Raw genomic sequence first — 17,223 nt, 5'->3', positions numbered from 1 at the left:
TGTCTGGAACCCACAATCGCATGCACATATAAAGAGACAGCAGCACACTACTTGAAACAGGAAACCAAGATGGGAATCCATTTTGAAGAAAGGTCAAGGCCAATCGTAGAGCAACTTTTCATGCTCCCGTTATTAACCGCAATGGCTGCATTCAACCACCCCCAACGAACCACTTCTCTCAGCAAAAGCCCCATTCGACGCAATCGCTCTAGTTTTTGTTTCCTTCGACATTCCGTTCCATTTGGACTCCCCCCAACCCTTGATTCTCCCTTTTGACGTGCAGTGCCCAGACGAAGCCATTTGCGTCTCCCCCTCCGTGTGAAGCAACAGCATGCATCGGAATTCACCTCCTGAGACGGGTGGTCCAAATGAATGGAAGGGGGGGTGGAGACCGTTTGGTAATGCACGCTGGGGGAATGTGGAGGAGAGTGTATGTGATTGCACGTCTGTGGGAATGAAATTCATTATGTAACACCACCATATCAGCTTATATTCTGCATTGTTCAGTGTTGCCAACTTAAGATTTAATAGGTTTAGGTTTTTGAAACATTATCAATATCTGCTGAAGATCCGAAGTTTGAAAATATTTCAAGTTTAAATCCAGTTCGTCTACAGACTAATCGGGACTGAAACTACAGCTTAAGATAGGATATAAATCGCTGAAATGCACTTATAGTATGTATCGAACCTTATCTCTTATACTTTTATCACGTTTTAAAAAATCTAAAACAAGTGTGCTACTTGATGTATGTGGACAGAAATGCCATACGTTACGTAGTAGGTTTTTTCGATTGGCTGAGTTTTATGAAAGTCCACTTTGTGGACAGACAATCTAATCGATACTCGACTTGCAGTTTCAAGTGGATTCCAAACCACTGTGCAATGTGCCTCCAACGGGTATCTCACCCGGGACATCATGATTACAAGGCGACGACGTTACCATAACACCATTAGAAGTATTTTCTTCTACGAGGGTCCCAAGCCCTGCTATCTTCATTAATACTGTTTGAAATGAAATACTGTATGGCTTAATGGGAACTGTTACGGACTTTATTGGACATTGAATTTTCTCTGGAAAATATTTGTCGTTATCTTTCATGTATAATAATTTATTATTATAGCTGTTATAGTTCTTTATATATCCATAAGATTTGAGATTCATTGACGTTGATTCTAAGAGATGAATGGGAAGAAGTTTGTACCCACCTGCGTCGAGAACTACGATAAAATCATCATCGAGATAACTTGAACAAGCAAATAAGGATTGAGTATGCCCAAATGTTCTGTGGTGCACAATGGGAAAGGTAGGTTTACTGAAAATGCAACCAGTACACTACAGACCAAAACGTTTTGTTTGTTTCAGGTCTTCTTTGAGAAAGATTACTAGAGATAGGATCTAAGTTTAAAGTGGGATAAGAACCACCATGCAACTTGCCTCCATTGAGGATCGAACACGGAACATCCCTCCATTACAATACGATATCTTGATCATTATCGGGGAGGGGAGAATGTAGAGGCAATATGCAAGTAATCAGTTTATATGAAATTGATCAATTGCCATTGATTCTATGACGGAATTGTTAATGTTGAATATGTTAGCGTGGGTTTCAATCTTGACATTCAATGTTTTAGTTCATTCGCCAATTTTATGGATTCATTATTCATTCTCATCGTTGCGATTCACACATACCACAAAGCCATCCCCTGCACATTGCAGATATAAATCTAGTCCCTATTTATTTCAATATTATCGCTTGGTGATCTTCCGCCGCAGTATTTTTACCAAAATGAATGGTTATTATCCAAATAACCAACTTTAAACAATTACTAATAATTATGATCCTAATTAGTATATCATTATTAACCTTATATTATTACTTACGAACCTTCCTCACCTCAATTTCAACAAATTACAAAACTAATATATGAAACATTATTAATAACAAGCCATTAAGTGTAAAAGAATAAGTATTATCAGTAATTACAATTTTTATATCAATTTGTGGAATACCCCTAGTTCAACCAATTTATATATCTAATGATATGGAAGTAGGGCCTCACTCATACACAATCTCGATCATGTGATCAGCACCACACTCCAGCCACCTTTAACCCACCCAGGGTTGTTACTGAACACGAGAAGCAGGATTAACCCCAGAGCCACTCTATTTCTTGATAACTTCGCACTTTAAACATCCACCTCCAGGAGTCGAACCGTGCCTCCCACCTAGCAGGACCGACTGGACCAGTGCTGCCATATATGTATACATACAAACAAAAAATATCAAACTGCCATGCTTCCTTGATCCAGGAAGTAGGACAATTTACAAAGGTACAAGAAAACTAAAATCTCGAGACCCAAAAAACAAAGGAGGAAAAAAATTGAAGGGCTCTTAATGAAATATGCCCAGCTGTTCTGATGACGTCAATTTTTTTATCCAGTTCCTAGAGGAAGGGAGGTTTGTCATCTCCCATGATGGATGAGTTGTTTTTATACGGTTCTTCCAGTTACAGCGGGTCACGATAGAGGGTGCAGCTCTCGCTCTAATTGTGTCAATCTCAGTTGACAGACAGGCGATACCAGCAGATTATAATTACATGGAAAAACTTTTTCCCGGCCTTTCCATGATATAAGAGCATTAGATCATCTGAGCTCTCCTTTTTCATTGATTTTCTTCGGTAATAAATTCAAAGAGGCATTAAACTTAAGCTTGTGATTAAGTGGAGGATATTGTATAACAGTGAGACACTCTCTGCAAAGCTTATCTATAGTTAGCATTGCCATTAGTTTCAGTTTCTCGTTAACTTTTAACATGAATTGAACGTGATCTTGAATGTCATAGTATGCAAGGAAATATGGAAAATACAAGAGCTTATTCAATTTTATGAACTGTAGCATAGTAAGCATCAAAGCGATTAATTGATGTTCTCCTATCCATATTTGGACCTAAAAGGGATGAGGAGACAGGTGAGTGGAGAAGGTTACATAATTTAGAACTACATAATTTGTATTCATGTCCAGATATTATTAGAATAATTAAATCAAGAAGACTTAGATGGGCAGGCCATGTGGCACGAATGGGAGAGGAAAGAATAATTTACAGGCTTCTTGTTGGGAAACCTGATGGTAAGAGACCAGTAGGAAGGCCAAGACGAAGATGGAGGGATAACGTTGAGATGGACCTAAAGGAAATTGGTAGGGATGGAAAAGAGTATAAGCTTGCTCATGATAGGGACAGATGGAAGGCCTGTGTTCCTGCGGCCATTAACTTTCGGGTTCAAGAAGGATAGAGAGTTAGGTAGTTAGTTCTCCTGTCCATGTTTGTCTTAAATGAGCGTCAGCACACGTATGACTCCAGCAGGATAACGATTAAGCTTAGGTTGAAATTATGAATACTAACGCGTTTCTCGTGAAATTCTAGCCCATTTTGATATCCATTTAATAAAGTGAAGTTGACGCCAAGATGGCAGACTGCAAGATAGCCGCCATGTTGATAACATATCCTAAAAAAGCCTCCTTCCCCCCTTTCCTACATAATGCATCAGGCCGTTGGATTCGTGACTCCTCTTCCGTATTTATTTTAAATGCATGTTCCCACACTTATGAACAATGTAGTATAAACAACATATGCATCGTGCCATCTCACAAACTTTCATATCGTATGGATTGATTGATTGATTTGGTGTTTTAAGCCCACTTTATGCATAGTAAGGCTAATCGCGACTGGGCCTACAGTTTTAAGTGGGATCCGAACCACTATGTGCCTCCACCGGGGATCGAACCTGGAACCCCTTGATTACAAGACGACGACGCTACCACTGCGCCATCGGGGAGGCTCCATATCGTTTAGAGGTTATTAAGGCAAACAAATGATAATGTTTTACTGTTTGACCACAATTGACCCCCGTGGATTGAATTTGTAATTTACCATCCTTATTCGCAACAACCATGTCACAATAAAAGGACAAGTGCTCCTTAACGAAACAAAATTGTCAATAGGGTGTGTTTACATTTCAATAAGTTATGTGCTTTAAAATCCATTAAGACTACTGCTGAGATCAACTAAAAACAGAGCATACATCTGATGACAAAGTTCTACGCTAACAGAGGGAATAAGGTGACATACACACGAAAATACACATTGCCACTCTGAAACCGGTGCCAGAGTCTCGTTAGCTGTTGCAGTTGCAGGATGGAGGACATATTGACTTTCGAGTGCCTTTAGAGGTAACCTCACTTGCACCCATCCATTTCGGTAATTAATAAAAATACACTCCAGGGCGAAAGTGCCCCTTGAGAGCCATGACTTGCCTAGCTGATTTTCATCGGGTGGCGCGTGGACAACACCTCGAGTCCCATCGCCGCTGCTTCTGCATTTCGAGACCGATGGCTGCTACTACTGCTTCCAAATAGTTCCTCAATATTCCTTACGATTGTGGCTCAACACCGACATTTTGGAAGCTGGAATTGAGGATAGAACTCGGGACTGCTCACACCAAAGATAAAATCACTCATCTATTTCAGTTGTAACGAATCCTCTTTTCCTAGAACTTGATTAGAGCATTTAAGATGTCCTACTTGAAGGACGGCTATAAGAGCAGTACAATATACTCGTATATCCAGCTGTATCCAGAGCTTCAACATTTGGACAAGTCACTGGAGAATCCTCCAGGCTAAGTAGCCATAATAATCACAATTTCTTCCGCCATCTCTGCATGCTCACCCCCCACCCACCCTTCAAACCCCACAAGAAAACCCTCGAGGATACCTCCCAACCCCACAGAGCCAGACCGCCATAACATGATTCACTATTATCCGTTCAAATCCTATTTGGGCATTCAACATTCCGGTCTCTCAGACGGGGAACTGAAATCTAGGATTATGCTAAGAAGGCGTGCTCTTAGGGGGGGAGGGGAGGGGGCTGAAACGCAAATATGAGGAGGAATCAAGACGCGGGAGGGATAATAGAAGAGACAGTCGGACGACAAGAGAGTGCTTTCCCATGTTTGGTCTCTCCGCTGCGATCAACCCCAAATCTCCTGAGAAGTGTGCAGTGTCAGCGAAATTAGATGCAAGAATTGCATCTGCAACAATAGCCACTCTAACGACCCCGTGCTATATCCCTTCAGCCACCCTTCCGCATCGGGGCGGTTGGGTTCAATCTGGGAGGGGTTGGATAATTCTCTAAAATGTATACAAAGCTGTTGGAGGTGCGGTTGCGGCACCAGATGAAGACTCAGCCCCTGCTGAACATTCTAGACGAGACCGAGACGAGTATGTAGAAATCGATACTTGACAAGACGAGATCAGGAACGAGACAGAGGCCGAGATTTAATGTCCGAGATTATCGGTTTCGCAACACATTTTTTTTGACATTTGAAAGGTCTACACAGAAAAAACTGGTTTGTTTGGAATTACCAAAAAAGTTTGGTTGAGTTGTTTGGTTATGCTTTTTGTTTCCGATAACCAAATGTTACTTGTAATTACTAAAGCATTTTGTTTAAGAATACAAAAAAATTTGGTTAGACGAAATATGGTACTCGTAAACAAAATTATACACATTTAAGTGAAGAGAAACAAAACGTTTGGTTAAATTTACAATAACTAGATAACATTTACCATTACGCACACGCTAAAAGTATACGTCTGTTATGGCGTACGCACGTTCAAAAACACAAACCGCTGTATCTGAACGATCGCACGGTGAATTTCAGCAAGAATTTCAGTGAATTTTGTGCGTCAGGACTGTTCTCAGCGCATGCGCAAAACACGAGTGCGAGTGACCACAAGGCAAAGACAGTCTTTGTCTAGGCTAGGTCATTTCTTTAGGATTTTGGTGGTCGAGCTCGTCGGACTGAAAATACGGACCACGGAACAGAAGAAATATTTTTCCCCCTCATAATGGATGATGTTGTGAAGTCGAGATTAGAAAGTTGGGGCTTGGCTCCACTTATCGAGATTTTCCGAGGTAAGTGAATAATTATATTAATAATTTAAGGTAAAATTCAAGTTTCAGGCTAATTATATTTCTTTTCTTTTTTCTTTTCTTCGTTGCCACGTGGTGGTAGTGGTTGGCCAAAAAGGAACTTCTGAGTATTAACTACGTTCATTATAGTAGAGCGAGTTGAATATATATTTATGTATATATGCACAGTTATTTGTAATTTTCATCCACCTAACGAAAGTAGCACTTTTTCGTATTCACATAACCTTATTTAGGCAAGTTCATAGCCATTATGTGCTGTACACCTATACCAGGAAATGTACTCCATCTAGTGTGAAAGCATTTACATATTTGGCTTTATGTGATCAAAATTAATGTTATCATCATCCACGAGTTCACAATGTATCTAATATTTATGAAGATGGCGTCTTTTTCAAACAAGGCTATGTTGTAAGAACGGCCCTAGAGGCCGAAACACGCCCGCTCCAATAAAGGCGATTTTATTATTATTATTATTATTATTTAGTATTCTCAAGCATTTACACCAATATGCATCTGGCATAAAATTATTATGATAGAGAGCAAATTTCGAGATAGATTATTTTGTTTGTGTGCAGCATGCGTGTTTGTACTATTGCAAGATAGTTGCCACATGGTTTAAAGTGCCCCTAGGTCTAGACTTCTATCTTTGCAATTTAAGTTTTCTGCAACTTCCATCCAAATGCAAATTACAGAAAATTAGAACAGTTTATTTGAAGAAAATGTGTTACTTTCATGAGATTTTATTTCACCACGAGGGGATACTGCATGTAGCACGTGCCTTAAATCTTTTTTTTTTTTGTAGTCTTTAATATTATCAAAAATGATGATTACACAGCAAGTTTCAATTAATAAATTTTTAGTTGAAACTGTATGTGTTGTGTGATAATTTACCATTCAAAATTAGTATTGGTGAAAATTGAAATTCTTGGACATGTTACGGTGCTGCAGCCTGTAAATGAAAAAAGCATTTCTGCAGAATATTATGTAAAGTAAGGAACTTTTACTAAATTATGGCTAATATTTCACTCAATCAATTGATTTCAAAGTTAAGTAACTAGCTGGAAAATGTAAAAATCAAGATTAATATGAGAGAGCTATTGAAACCTGACTAACATACTCAACTACAGAAATTTCCCACTCATTATTTTTTTAGAAAGGTGCTAATGGATTATTTTTTTGGTAGAGGTACCAAAAGAGAAATTTCATACAAGGTAGACATGAAAAATAATGTGACTTTCTGAAAATAGAACAAAATGTAGTTTTACCACCTGATGAAGCCTGTTACTCTGTGTTAATAATTCTGAGTGACTATTTTCACCAGGTGGTGAAGCTACCTTTTGAGTTATTTTCACAAGATTTTAAACTATGTGCATGATCTACAACCTGGCGTGGCCTGCTACATCGATGTGTGTATTCTTTGGTTGCTGATGTGTACAAAGCTTACGTCTGTGTGCAATTATTTTCGTGCAGGAAACAAAGTACTTTTTTTTCTGCATGCCATGGAGTTGGGAAAATACCACACAATGGACTGGTGCTGCCAATATGTCACATGAGTATGAGGGGCTATTATGTTCCCAATTGCTTTCATTGTTAGGTTAGGCAGGTCAGGTTTAGTGCTATTAGCATTAAAATTACTTGGGTATGACTCTCCGATTTTCTTCATATTTGACATACTCATTAATTGAGGCATCCTAATCATGAATCTAAAGTTAAAATTTGTCGGAAACGTCTAGAAATTGCAAAATAAGCAAATCAATTTTCGCAACCGGACCGCTCTCCGATTTTTATAGTACTGCTCATACTTACTGAACCATTGGCGCGTGGTTAGGTTAGTTTCGGTTAGGTTAGGCAAACATAGTTAAAATTTGGTGTTGTGATAGTATCAGGAATTTGGTTGTGAAACAAATAAAATCACGAAAATCGACAGTTTCCATTCCGAAAACTAACTCCTTATTTTAGCTTATTTTGCAATTTCTAGATGTTTCCGACAAATTTTAACTTCAGATTCGTGATTAGGAAGCCTCAATTAGTGAGTATCCCAAATATGAAGAAAATCGGAGAGGGGTCCGGTCATCTCAAGTCGTTCCAATACTTGTGTACGAAGCTTACGTATGTGTGCAATTATTTTCGTGCAGTAGATAAGTATTTTTTTTCTGTATGCCATGGAGTTGGGAAAATACCGCACAATGGACTGGTGCTGCCAATGTGTCACATGAGGGTGAGGGGGTATTACGTTTTAAATGCTTTCATTGTTAGGTTAGGCAGGTAAGGAATAGTGCTATTAGCATTAGAATTACTTAGATAAATACTTGTGTACGAAGCTTACGTCTGTGTGCAATTATTTTCATGCAGGAGACAAATATTTTCTTTTGTTTGACATGGAGTTGGGAAAATACCACATGATGGACTGGTGCTGCCAATATGTCACATGAGTATGAAGGATATTACATTCCTAAATGCTTTCATTGTTAGGTTAGGCAGGTCAGGTTTAGTGATATTAGCATTCAAATTACTTCTGTAAATACTTCCCATCATGTGATCATGTAATTCCCGGTCTTCAGCACTTTCTGCTATTCTCACTACGTGGTCACAGTAGTAGCAACACCCATTTTTAATTTAAAATACCTTTTTAGCAGTAAGTTATCAACACTGCAAATGAATATAGTAAAATGAGATAGGACAATATTGTGGTATGATTCAGGTAATTATTTTCCTGGTTAATATAGCCACATACGCTGTTCTCATTCCCTTGTGAAAATAGACCCACATGCTATTTTCACCACCTAGTGAAGATAGTCATAATGCTATTCTCACCATCTGGTGAAAATAGTCAAGGCCTAAATAATTACATTGACATTTTATTTTAATAATATTTTACTGTCTCTTTTGAGTGATTTAATGAAAGTTTTTGAGAATGTGTGAAATTTTTATTTAAGAACCTGAGTACATACATTGATGCAAGCACTGATTTCTGTTCTTCTCACCACCTGGTGAATGAAAACGTTCATTTTTAAATGAGATACAGATTGCCTTGTATGAGATTTTTTGTTAATATTGACCACAACTACCTTCATCAGGTGATGAGAAGAGCAGATAGTGCTGAAACCAGGAATTGCATTGTCACATGTTGGAAGTATTTACAGAAGTAATTTTAATGCTAACAGCCCTAAACCAGAATTATTAACGTACCCCTTCAATCGTATGTCATGTGACACTTGCAGTAGCAGTACAAATTGTCGTTTGTTTTTTTAACAAAAATGCATCTCAAGCAAAGAGTATTGTGCAGAACCCAGTATTCTTTAACATGAATCATAATATAGTTCCAAAAGAGCATGGTTTGAAATTCTGAAAATAAAAGCATCTAGATTTAAACCTTTTGCACATATGATTGTGGAATTTCTGGTGAAAAATACAACCACAAATCAACTGTGATTGCATATTCAAAGTTGACTTACGCATTAATTTTCTAAATCACTTTAAGTGTAAAATTCTGGAGTCTCTCACTGGATTAGTAATTATGTTTTCTCCATTTGTCTGTGAGTGGGGATTTATTTTTGTACAAAGGTTAATGCAAGTCTCACAAGGCACTTAGGTCTGTCCTCACTTCCTTCCTTCTAGCTTCCTTACTTAAGGATCGTTGAATTGTTAAACCACACACTTAAGGTTCTGTGTAAATAATTTAACTTATAGATCCATGGTAGTGAGAGAAATAGCATGTAACTACATGATGAAAATAATTTTCCTGCAAAAACAGTTTCTGCTATTCTAACAATCTGATGAGGTACTTACTTGTGTTCATTTCTGAGATATACATTTTCGTAACAGAATGAGTTTCTGCATTTTGAATATTGTTGTGAAGTTCATGTAATTAATTTGACTAGTCCATATTGGGGAATATATTTCAAAACTGTATGGAGAAGGAATTCATTAGAATATGCAGCCTCTGTTGTAATGTAAGAGTACTGAAACTTTATACTAGTGTGTCCGTTAACTGCTATCAGTGGTTCATCAACTTGAAATATTATGCACTCATTGACTGCTACGAACTACATGTGCAGCATTTTTCAACAGAGCCAACATTATTCTCTTATTAGTTTTGGAGAAAACATTACTTTTCACTTTATTCAACAGTTATTAGCATCTAAACTTGTGCAGTGGTATATAGTTTGTTCAGTTGCCATTGTTTTAAGGATCATGTGAGGACCCCCTCCCCTTCCCCCCTCTTGCTGCCTTTGCGAACTGAGGGCGTAAAAATATTTTATGATAGTTTCCAGTCTGAGGTGGATCGGCAAGTGAGCAAGTGAGACTGGCTAAACTCTCAGATTATATTTCATCTTAATTTGCACTGGTTGTTAGATTAAGCAGTCAAATTCTATGCATCTCTTAAAAAATAATTTCAGGCAAAAATAAATATGGTATGTAGGTTAGGCAGGTTCAAGAATCTCTCAACCTAATTGAAATAATTATTACTTAAGGTTCTGTGTAGATCCATGGCAGTGAATGAAGTAACTATGTGATGAAAATAATTTTCCTGCGGAAACTCTTTCTGCTATTCTAACCATCTGGTAAAGTACTTGCCTTTCTGAAATGAAATTTTATTTTCTAAAAGTAGACAAAATTCCTCCCTGCATCAGAAAATATGTTGAGAACAGAGCTGAGTACATGCACATTTTTAATTAAGAAATTTGAAAAGCAATAATATGTAAATTGCAATGTTCTACACATATTTAACTTGTTCATAGCTCTATACTTGTCCAAATCACAGTAGGAATGTTATATATAGGTGTGCATAGCCATCACGCAGCAATCATTCCTTAATTTGCATAATATATACAGAAGTGATTATTTGCACTGTAGAGCGATTCCATGTGGTGTCACATGGAACTAATAACAAAATAAATTTACAGGGAATGAATTATTCCTTAAAGGAAAAGATAGGACTTAAGATACCCTTTTCTTGTAGCAACTATATTTACCCTCTAAATAGGTTTTCCTGTAATTTAAGATATTCCATAATATTTGCGTTGAAATTTATAATTTGCTGTTACGCATAATCAGAGAACTTGCATGTTTGTACAGTAATATATTTCTGTGAATTAATTAACTTTCCAAATAAGACTTTGTTCAAAATATTGCAATATTCATGTCCTGCACCATATTCGTGAGGTCTAAGGTGTCATGCTTTGGGCTCCAGCTATGAGATGCATGCAGGTTCGAATCCTGGTTTAAAGCATAACTTTTCTCTTGAGGTTTCTGTCTGTGTGTCATTAGGAAACTGGGGAATTACAAATGAATAATGTAACCTGGTGAAAGAAACTTTACCTCGACAGGTGGGAGTAAAGCCAACAGTATGTATGTAGGCATAGGTCCTTATGGTCTGTTGTGCCATGGGTTAATTTTATTAAAATTTTCATACTATTCACCGAGTGCAAGAACCAAAACTAATAATGGATAGTTTTGTCTCAGTAAAATGTGAGGGTCGAAAGTAAAATTCCTGGAAAAAATAGTTTCCGACATAAAATTAACTAACTGCAAGAGACAATTTACTTAAAATAGCTAAAATATTTTTGCACATTTGAACTTACACTTCAAACCTGTTGGTAAATGATACTTCAATAGTTATTAACACACCAGTGTAATGTAGACCTATTTTTGAATTTTTTTTTTAATTTCAGAAGAAGAAATTGATGATGAGGCATTTAATGTCCTCACAGAAGAGTTGATTGGCAAGTTAATCCCCAAAATTGGAACAAGAGCAAAGTTTCTTACAAAGTGGAGAGAATTCAGAGGAATAGATAATTATGTAACATGCAGTGTGATGGATGATGGCTCAGTGTCCTTTACAGACTCAAACATAAATCTCGAGCATGATCCACTAGAAATTACTTCAGATAATGATAATTCCTTACAGAAGGAAGAAGTATCTGAACCATGCAGAAAAAGGCAACCTACTGTTTTGAACATTAATGATGATGCACAACAGCCGCTCTGTAAAATAATGAAGTTATCAGACTTTGTAAGTTTTATGCCCAAAATTTAATTATGTAATCTTCGTATGTGAATATTGGGGAAACTTCTTAGGTTACATGCATGTGCAGACTAAAGTTTCACATTCAGGAAAATCTCAATCTGTCTATCTCTCTCACTCTCTCTCTCTCTCTCTCTCTCTCTCTCTCTCTCTCTCTCTCTCTGTGTGTGTGTGTGTTACTGTGAATAGTTCAAGATCTTGAAGATGACAATGCTTGCATGCTCTCCTCCCACAAACAAACCTACAAATGACTCACTAATATGGTGCTTTTCCATGTTGCAGATATTGGAAGAATTTCTGAATGAGAAACTGCATGGGAAAAAAATTCTTATCGATTACCAGAAGAATGGTCGCCTGAGTGCACAAAATAGGCGACAACTAGTGTCACTGATTGTCGACCATTTCCTACAAATAAATACCCATTTATCGAACGAGGTATTCCTGGATTTGAGTATCAAAATTACAGAGGTTTTTCCAACAGAGCAAAAGGTAAGACACAGGATGAAGTTAAATCTTTACGTTGCTAGATTAAATGAGATTACTTTTTTGTATATGAAATGCTACTGAATTGTAAGTAAAGGCTGATTTTGAGTGACTAAGGTACAAATATGTTTTGTTTGTTTATTCAAGTATAATTCCAATCTGACTGAACCATTCTAGTGCTGTTAAAAGTATTTTTATTTTTTTAAATAAAAAATAACATGTTGTACTTAGTCACTATGTACATATGTCTAATTGAACTAGCATAGTGAGGTTTCTTTGAACTTAAGCCAAACTAATGTCTATTAGATATGTATAGATGTATAAGACATTATACATCTTAATATATTTTCACAAAATTGTTTTAAACATTCAATGTTCATATTTATTGATTCTAGTTAACTTGTGTGTTTGACAGAACTTAAATGTTTTGCAGGAAATTTATTACATAGAACCAAAGGCTCAAGGACCAGATCAGAAAATTTCGAAAGGAAAACTTGTGGATCGATACCGAAATACCAGGAGAACATTACGTAGAAGTGGTGTAATAGGTGCTGTGAGACAGCGTAACCAACATATACCGGACACCAGTTCTGTGGAAGATGGTTTGACAGGTAAGCTGGATAATTGAATATACTGTAAATGCCACTGTAGAAGTTCTTAAATTATGTGAATGTCAGTATTACAGTTTTTTTATGGTAGGCTTATTCTTGTGCACTATTGTACCGGGTTCGGTACCCGGTGGAGGCTCATGGTGGTTCGGATCCCACTTTAAACTGTAGGTTCAGTCCCAGTTATCCTTACTGTGCATAAAGTGGACTTAAAACACCAAATCAATCAATCTTGTGTACTATTCTAGTAACTTCTAGAGTTTGTTGTTAACCTCAATATTGTGTATATTTCCATTACCTTCCAGATTATGATGAAAACACTGACAGCAAAGCATGGCTTCAATACAATGTTGAGCCATGGAATGATGTGATTGAACACTGGAAGAAGACATTCAAATTTCGTTCCAGGCAAGAGAGTAAAACTGTACAGGAAGTGTTATCATTGTGGCCAGCATTGAAACAACCTCTAGGCTACACACTGGTAAGCATATCTCAGACATCATTGTTCTTTCATTAGTTGAATTGTTGGTGGCTGCTGATTCAAAGTGAACTTCTAGCACCATGGCTACGCTGTAGAGATCATATTCCTTGCCTTTTTAAGGGATGGGAAGGGGTGACATTTGTCTCAATCACATTTATGAAGTGCACTTATGTCATTCATTTCATGGGGCATTTCGAGAAAGCATATGCAGTCAATGGTATGTAAACGACTAACGTAAGAATGTGAAAACTCCAAAAAAAAAATTGGTCACATAAAAACACTTCCTTTCAGAGGATACCTAACTTAAATTTACACCATGTCAAACCCTGTACATTTAGATTACACTTTGCTGTGACTCTTTTACGCAAATGTTTTGCCACTTCAACGCCCTTTTCACAACACAATGTTTATACTCGGAGATCCTCTATCAAACTACAGCAGCCATTAAAGAGGGGGGGGGGGGACAAACTATATTGTCACATGTTAATGAACTCTGCTACAGTGTGTTTGGGTAGTTCAGATTCTGCATTAAACTGTAGGTCCAGCTCTGATTAGCCTACCTGTGCATAAAGAGAGCACAAATAGTGACTTTAGATAGGTAGATAAGACTTTGTATGAAGATGAGACATTGTATTAATGTTTTTTAATTTTCACAGATTGATCTAGACTTCAAGAGAATTTTTCCCAATCACAGACCATTATTTGCAGAATGGGAGTCTATATCTAAGAAGCTGACAAACTTAATGGTTGACAGGCTCAAAGATGATGCATCAGTAGAACTTTTAAGTGTCTTAGACGATGAATCTGCTACAAGAGGTAATAACTTCATGATTTATTTTCCTTGCTATTATGCAATGTAGATTTTTAAAATTTATTTTAGGCTTAAATATTAACTTTCATCAAATACTTAGTTCCCCTTCATTCATGGAGATTATATCATATGAAAGTTATAGCAACCAGTGTGTAATATGTGGACATATTTTGATAATGTAGCCTCTTGTAACTTTCCTTCAATGTACATATTAATTGTTGATTGTCACTTGAAAACACCAAGAATCAAATAATTTGCACTCAACTTGCACTGCAGATTTTTTCTTTCAAACTCGAAAATTATTTTCTTTTTTTAAAAGAAGTATTTGCCACGTACAGCAATGGATGAGAAAAATAACCTCTGTCAATAGGATAAATTGTAATGCCAACAATATTTTTTCAGATACTAAAGCAGCTATAATACTGATTTTGCTGAGTCAGTTGTGCCGTTCAACTACCCAGATAAGGCATAAGAAAACTTGGAAACCAACTGTGAAGGAGTCTCAGGATAGCTTTGTCTGTCACATAAAGGTAACTATTAAGGCTTAATAACTTATAAACTAATTATTTCAGGCCATGTTTGAATTGCAGATATATTAAGTAAATATGACATCAAGAATAAATACATGTAGATTTTGTTATTGTAAATATTTCAAATTTCAGCATTTGGATTTTTTAATAATATATGGTAAATTGGAGATATTGAGGCATGTTAAAAAGTTTTAGGATAGTTAATGTACCAAGCTGTTTAATGCAAATGTCTCATATTAAGCCTGCTTTACAAGTTTATATATGTTTATGTATGTATTTATAACTTTATCTCTGATATTTCAAAATATACTTACCAAGCTTATGCTATGCTTATGGAAACAGATGCAGGTAGTATTTTAGGTGGATCATTAGGTATGCAGAGTGTATTTGTTGTTAACTTGCATAATTAATATTTTCAATAATTCATTTCATAACTTGAAAGCCAAGGGAATTATGTTTAAGCAATAATTTTGTTTTCTTTTACTTGTGTTGATCCTCCCAGCTGTATTAATTTGCCAAAAAAAAATTTAATTTGTAGGGAATTGGAGATGTTGAGCAATTCATTGAAGACAAGAATAGGAAATTGGCCTCATATGGTCTCACAAGACAACCGCTTGTGATTTTGGTGGGACCTTCTTTGAGAAGCATTACTGCTTCATATGCAATAATCAATAGTACTTGGTACTTGTTTGATAGCGTGCTGAAGGCAGTAGACATCTGCTTCAAGAGTTTCTTCACTCTGAATGCCGAATACCCAAGAGAGGGAGAACACTTGTGGCTTCTGCTTCAAAAATGTGTGTACAACATTTCTACAAAATCTGACAAGCACATTATGTCGGTGAACACTTTACTGATTGACCTCATTGGATTGTGATTTCTTGTTATGAATGCTCTTTTTTAATGAGAACTTACTTGCAATGTTAGTAATATAGTGAAATATATTAAGCCTAAACCTAGATGTAAGGGTAGACTGTTGTCATATGTAACAAATTCAGATTTGTGTGTTTTACCATATAGTACAAAATGGTGTTGTGTTATATTTGTAACAACCATTATCCAAATTTTTCAGCACTAATATTGCACTTAAAATTTCAGCACATGATATCTTCAAATGGTGTATTCAAATGTCGTGATGATGGTTGTTTACGAGACTTCATTGGCATAAAATCATTTAGGAAACACCACAGGAGAACACATCATGCAGGTTGTGATATTGAAATTACTGCAAGTTCTGATATTGAAAATACTGCAAGTTCTGATGTGCCTGTTGAATTTGAAAGCAGTGAACCAACTAATGATCAGGGTATAGATACACACCTTCAATTAATTGATGATAACTTATTTGGGGAAAACATTCAGTTGGAATGTGTAACATTCATTTCACAGTTGTATGCAAGAGCAGATTTAACTAGGTCACAGATCCAACACATTATATCAATGGTAACAAACTTCTATGGACCTCTATTGTCATCCCTACAAACAGAAGTTAAGGCAGCATTTCAGTCACCAAACCCAATAAATCAAGAATCAGTTGTAAGAAAACTTGGTTTGCTAGAGAATGCTTTCGATGGCTTGTCATCGGAATATTTAAGAATAAAGTATTTAGAGAGCAATAAATATTTGGTTAGGCCTATTGAATATGTGATAGGAACAAGGTTAGAAAACAGAGTCATTTCTGGCAAACGTGTCCTTACTCCAGTGCAATCCAAAGGACATTTCATTCCCCTACATAATATTCTGACTCTGCTTTTCTCTATCCCTTTTGTATTTGAAAGAGTTTTTGATTGTTGCACAGTTGTTGCAATCAGATACATTGTCAAATTTCATCCAAGCCAAATTATGGAAGAAAAAGGTAGAGCTATTTGAAAACAAAAAAGTATTGCCATTGTTAATCTATTTTGATGAATTTGAGACTGGCAATCCACTAGGATCACATGCAGGGATTCATAAGTTAGGGGCAGTATATGCAAGCATTCCATGTATGCCTCCTGAGTTCCGTTCACTACTGGAAAATATTTTTTTAGTTTTGCTCTTCCATTCATCAGACAGAGTACAACTTGGAAATAATGCTACATTCAGGGTCTTGATTCAGGAGTTGATATTTCTTGAAAATGAAGGCATATCAATAAACACAGAACAAGGAGAAGAAAGAATTTTTTTCGCTATTGGACTTATATGTGGAGACAACTTAGGACTCCATGGTATTCTTGGTTATGTTGAAAGTTTCTCTTCTTTGCATTCATGTCGATTCTGTAAAATATCCAAAGACCGGCTGCAACGCAGCATTGACGTAGG

General features: G+C 36.6%; 1 protein-coding gene across 1 annotated transcript; it reads left to right on the top strand.

Moving 5' to 3' along the window:
* The first annotated feature begins 5,430 nt into the window (after window positions 1–5,430).
* Window positions 5,431–16,705, top strand: LOC145986640 (uncharacterized). Its single transcript, XM_083120902.1, has 8 exons — window positions 5,431–5,969; window positions 11,663–12,003; window positions 12,298–12,504; window positions 12,932–13,109; window positions 13,412–13,587; window positions 14,244–14,403; window positions 14,801–14,928; window positions 15,467–16,705. The coding sequence occupies exons 1-8, from the start codon at window positions 5,903–5,905 to the stop codon at window positions 15,800–15,802; spliced, it is 1,593 nt and encodes a 530-aa protein (XP_082977028.1). The 5' UTR covers window positions 5,431–5,902; the 3' UTR covers window positions 15,803–16,705.
* Window positions 16,706–17,223: the final 518 nt, after the last annotated feature.

Source organism: Lepisma saccharinum, chromosome 4 (assembly GCF_977018435.1).
Source record: "Lepisma saccharinum chromosome 4, izLepSacc3.1, whole genome shotgun sequence".
Taxonomy (NCBI): domain Eukaryota; kingdom Metazoa; phylum Arthropoda; class Insecta; order Zygentoma; family Lepismatidae; genus Lepisma; species Lepisma saccharinum.
Note: the sequence above shows the minus strand (reverse complement) of the source record. Positions and strands in the feature narration are given on the sequence as shown.

Coding starts and splice junctions, on each gene's coding strand:
- LOC145986640 (XM_083120902.1), top strand. CDS start 5,903: ATGGATGATGTTGTGAAGTCGAGATTAGAAAGTTGGGGCTTGGCTCCA. Junction 12,004..12,297: donor TAATGAAGTTATCAGACTTT/GTAAGTTTTATG, acceptor TCCATGTTGCAG/ATATTGGAAGAATTTCTGAA. Junction 13,110..13,411: donor TGTGGAAGATGGTTTGACAG/GTAAGCTGGATA, acceptor ATTACCTTCCAG/ATTATGATGAAAACACTGAC.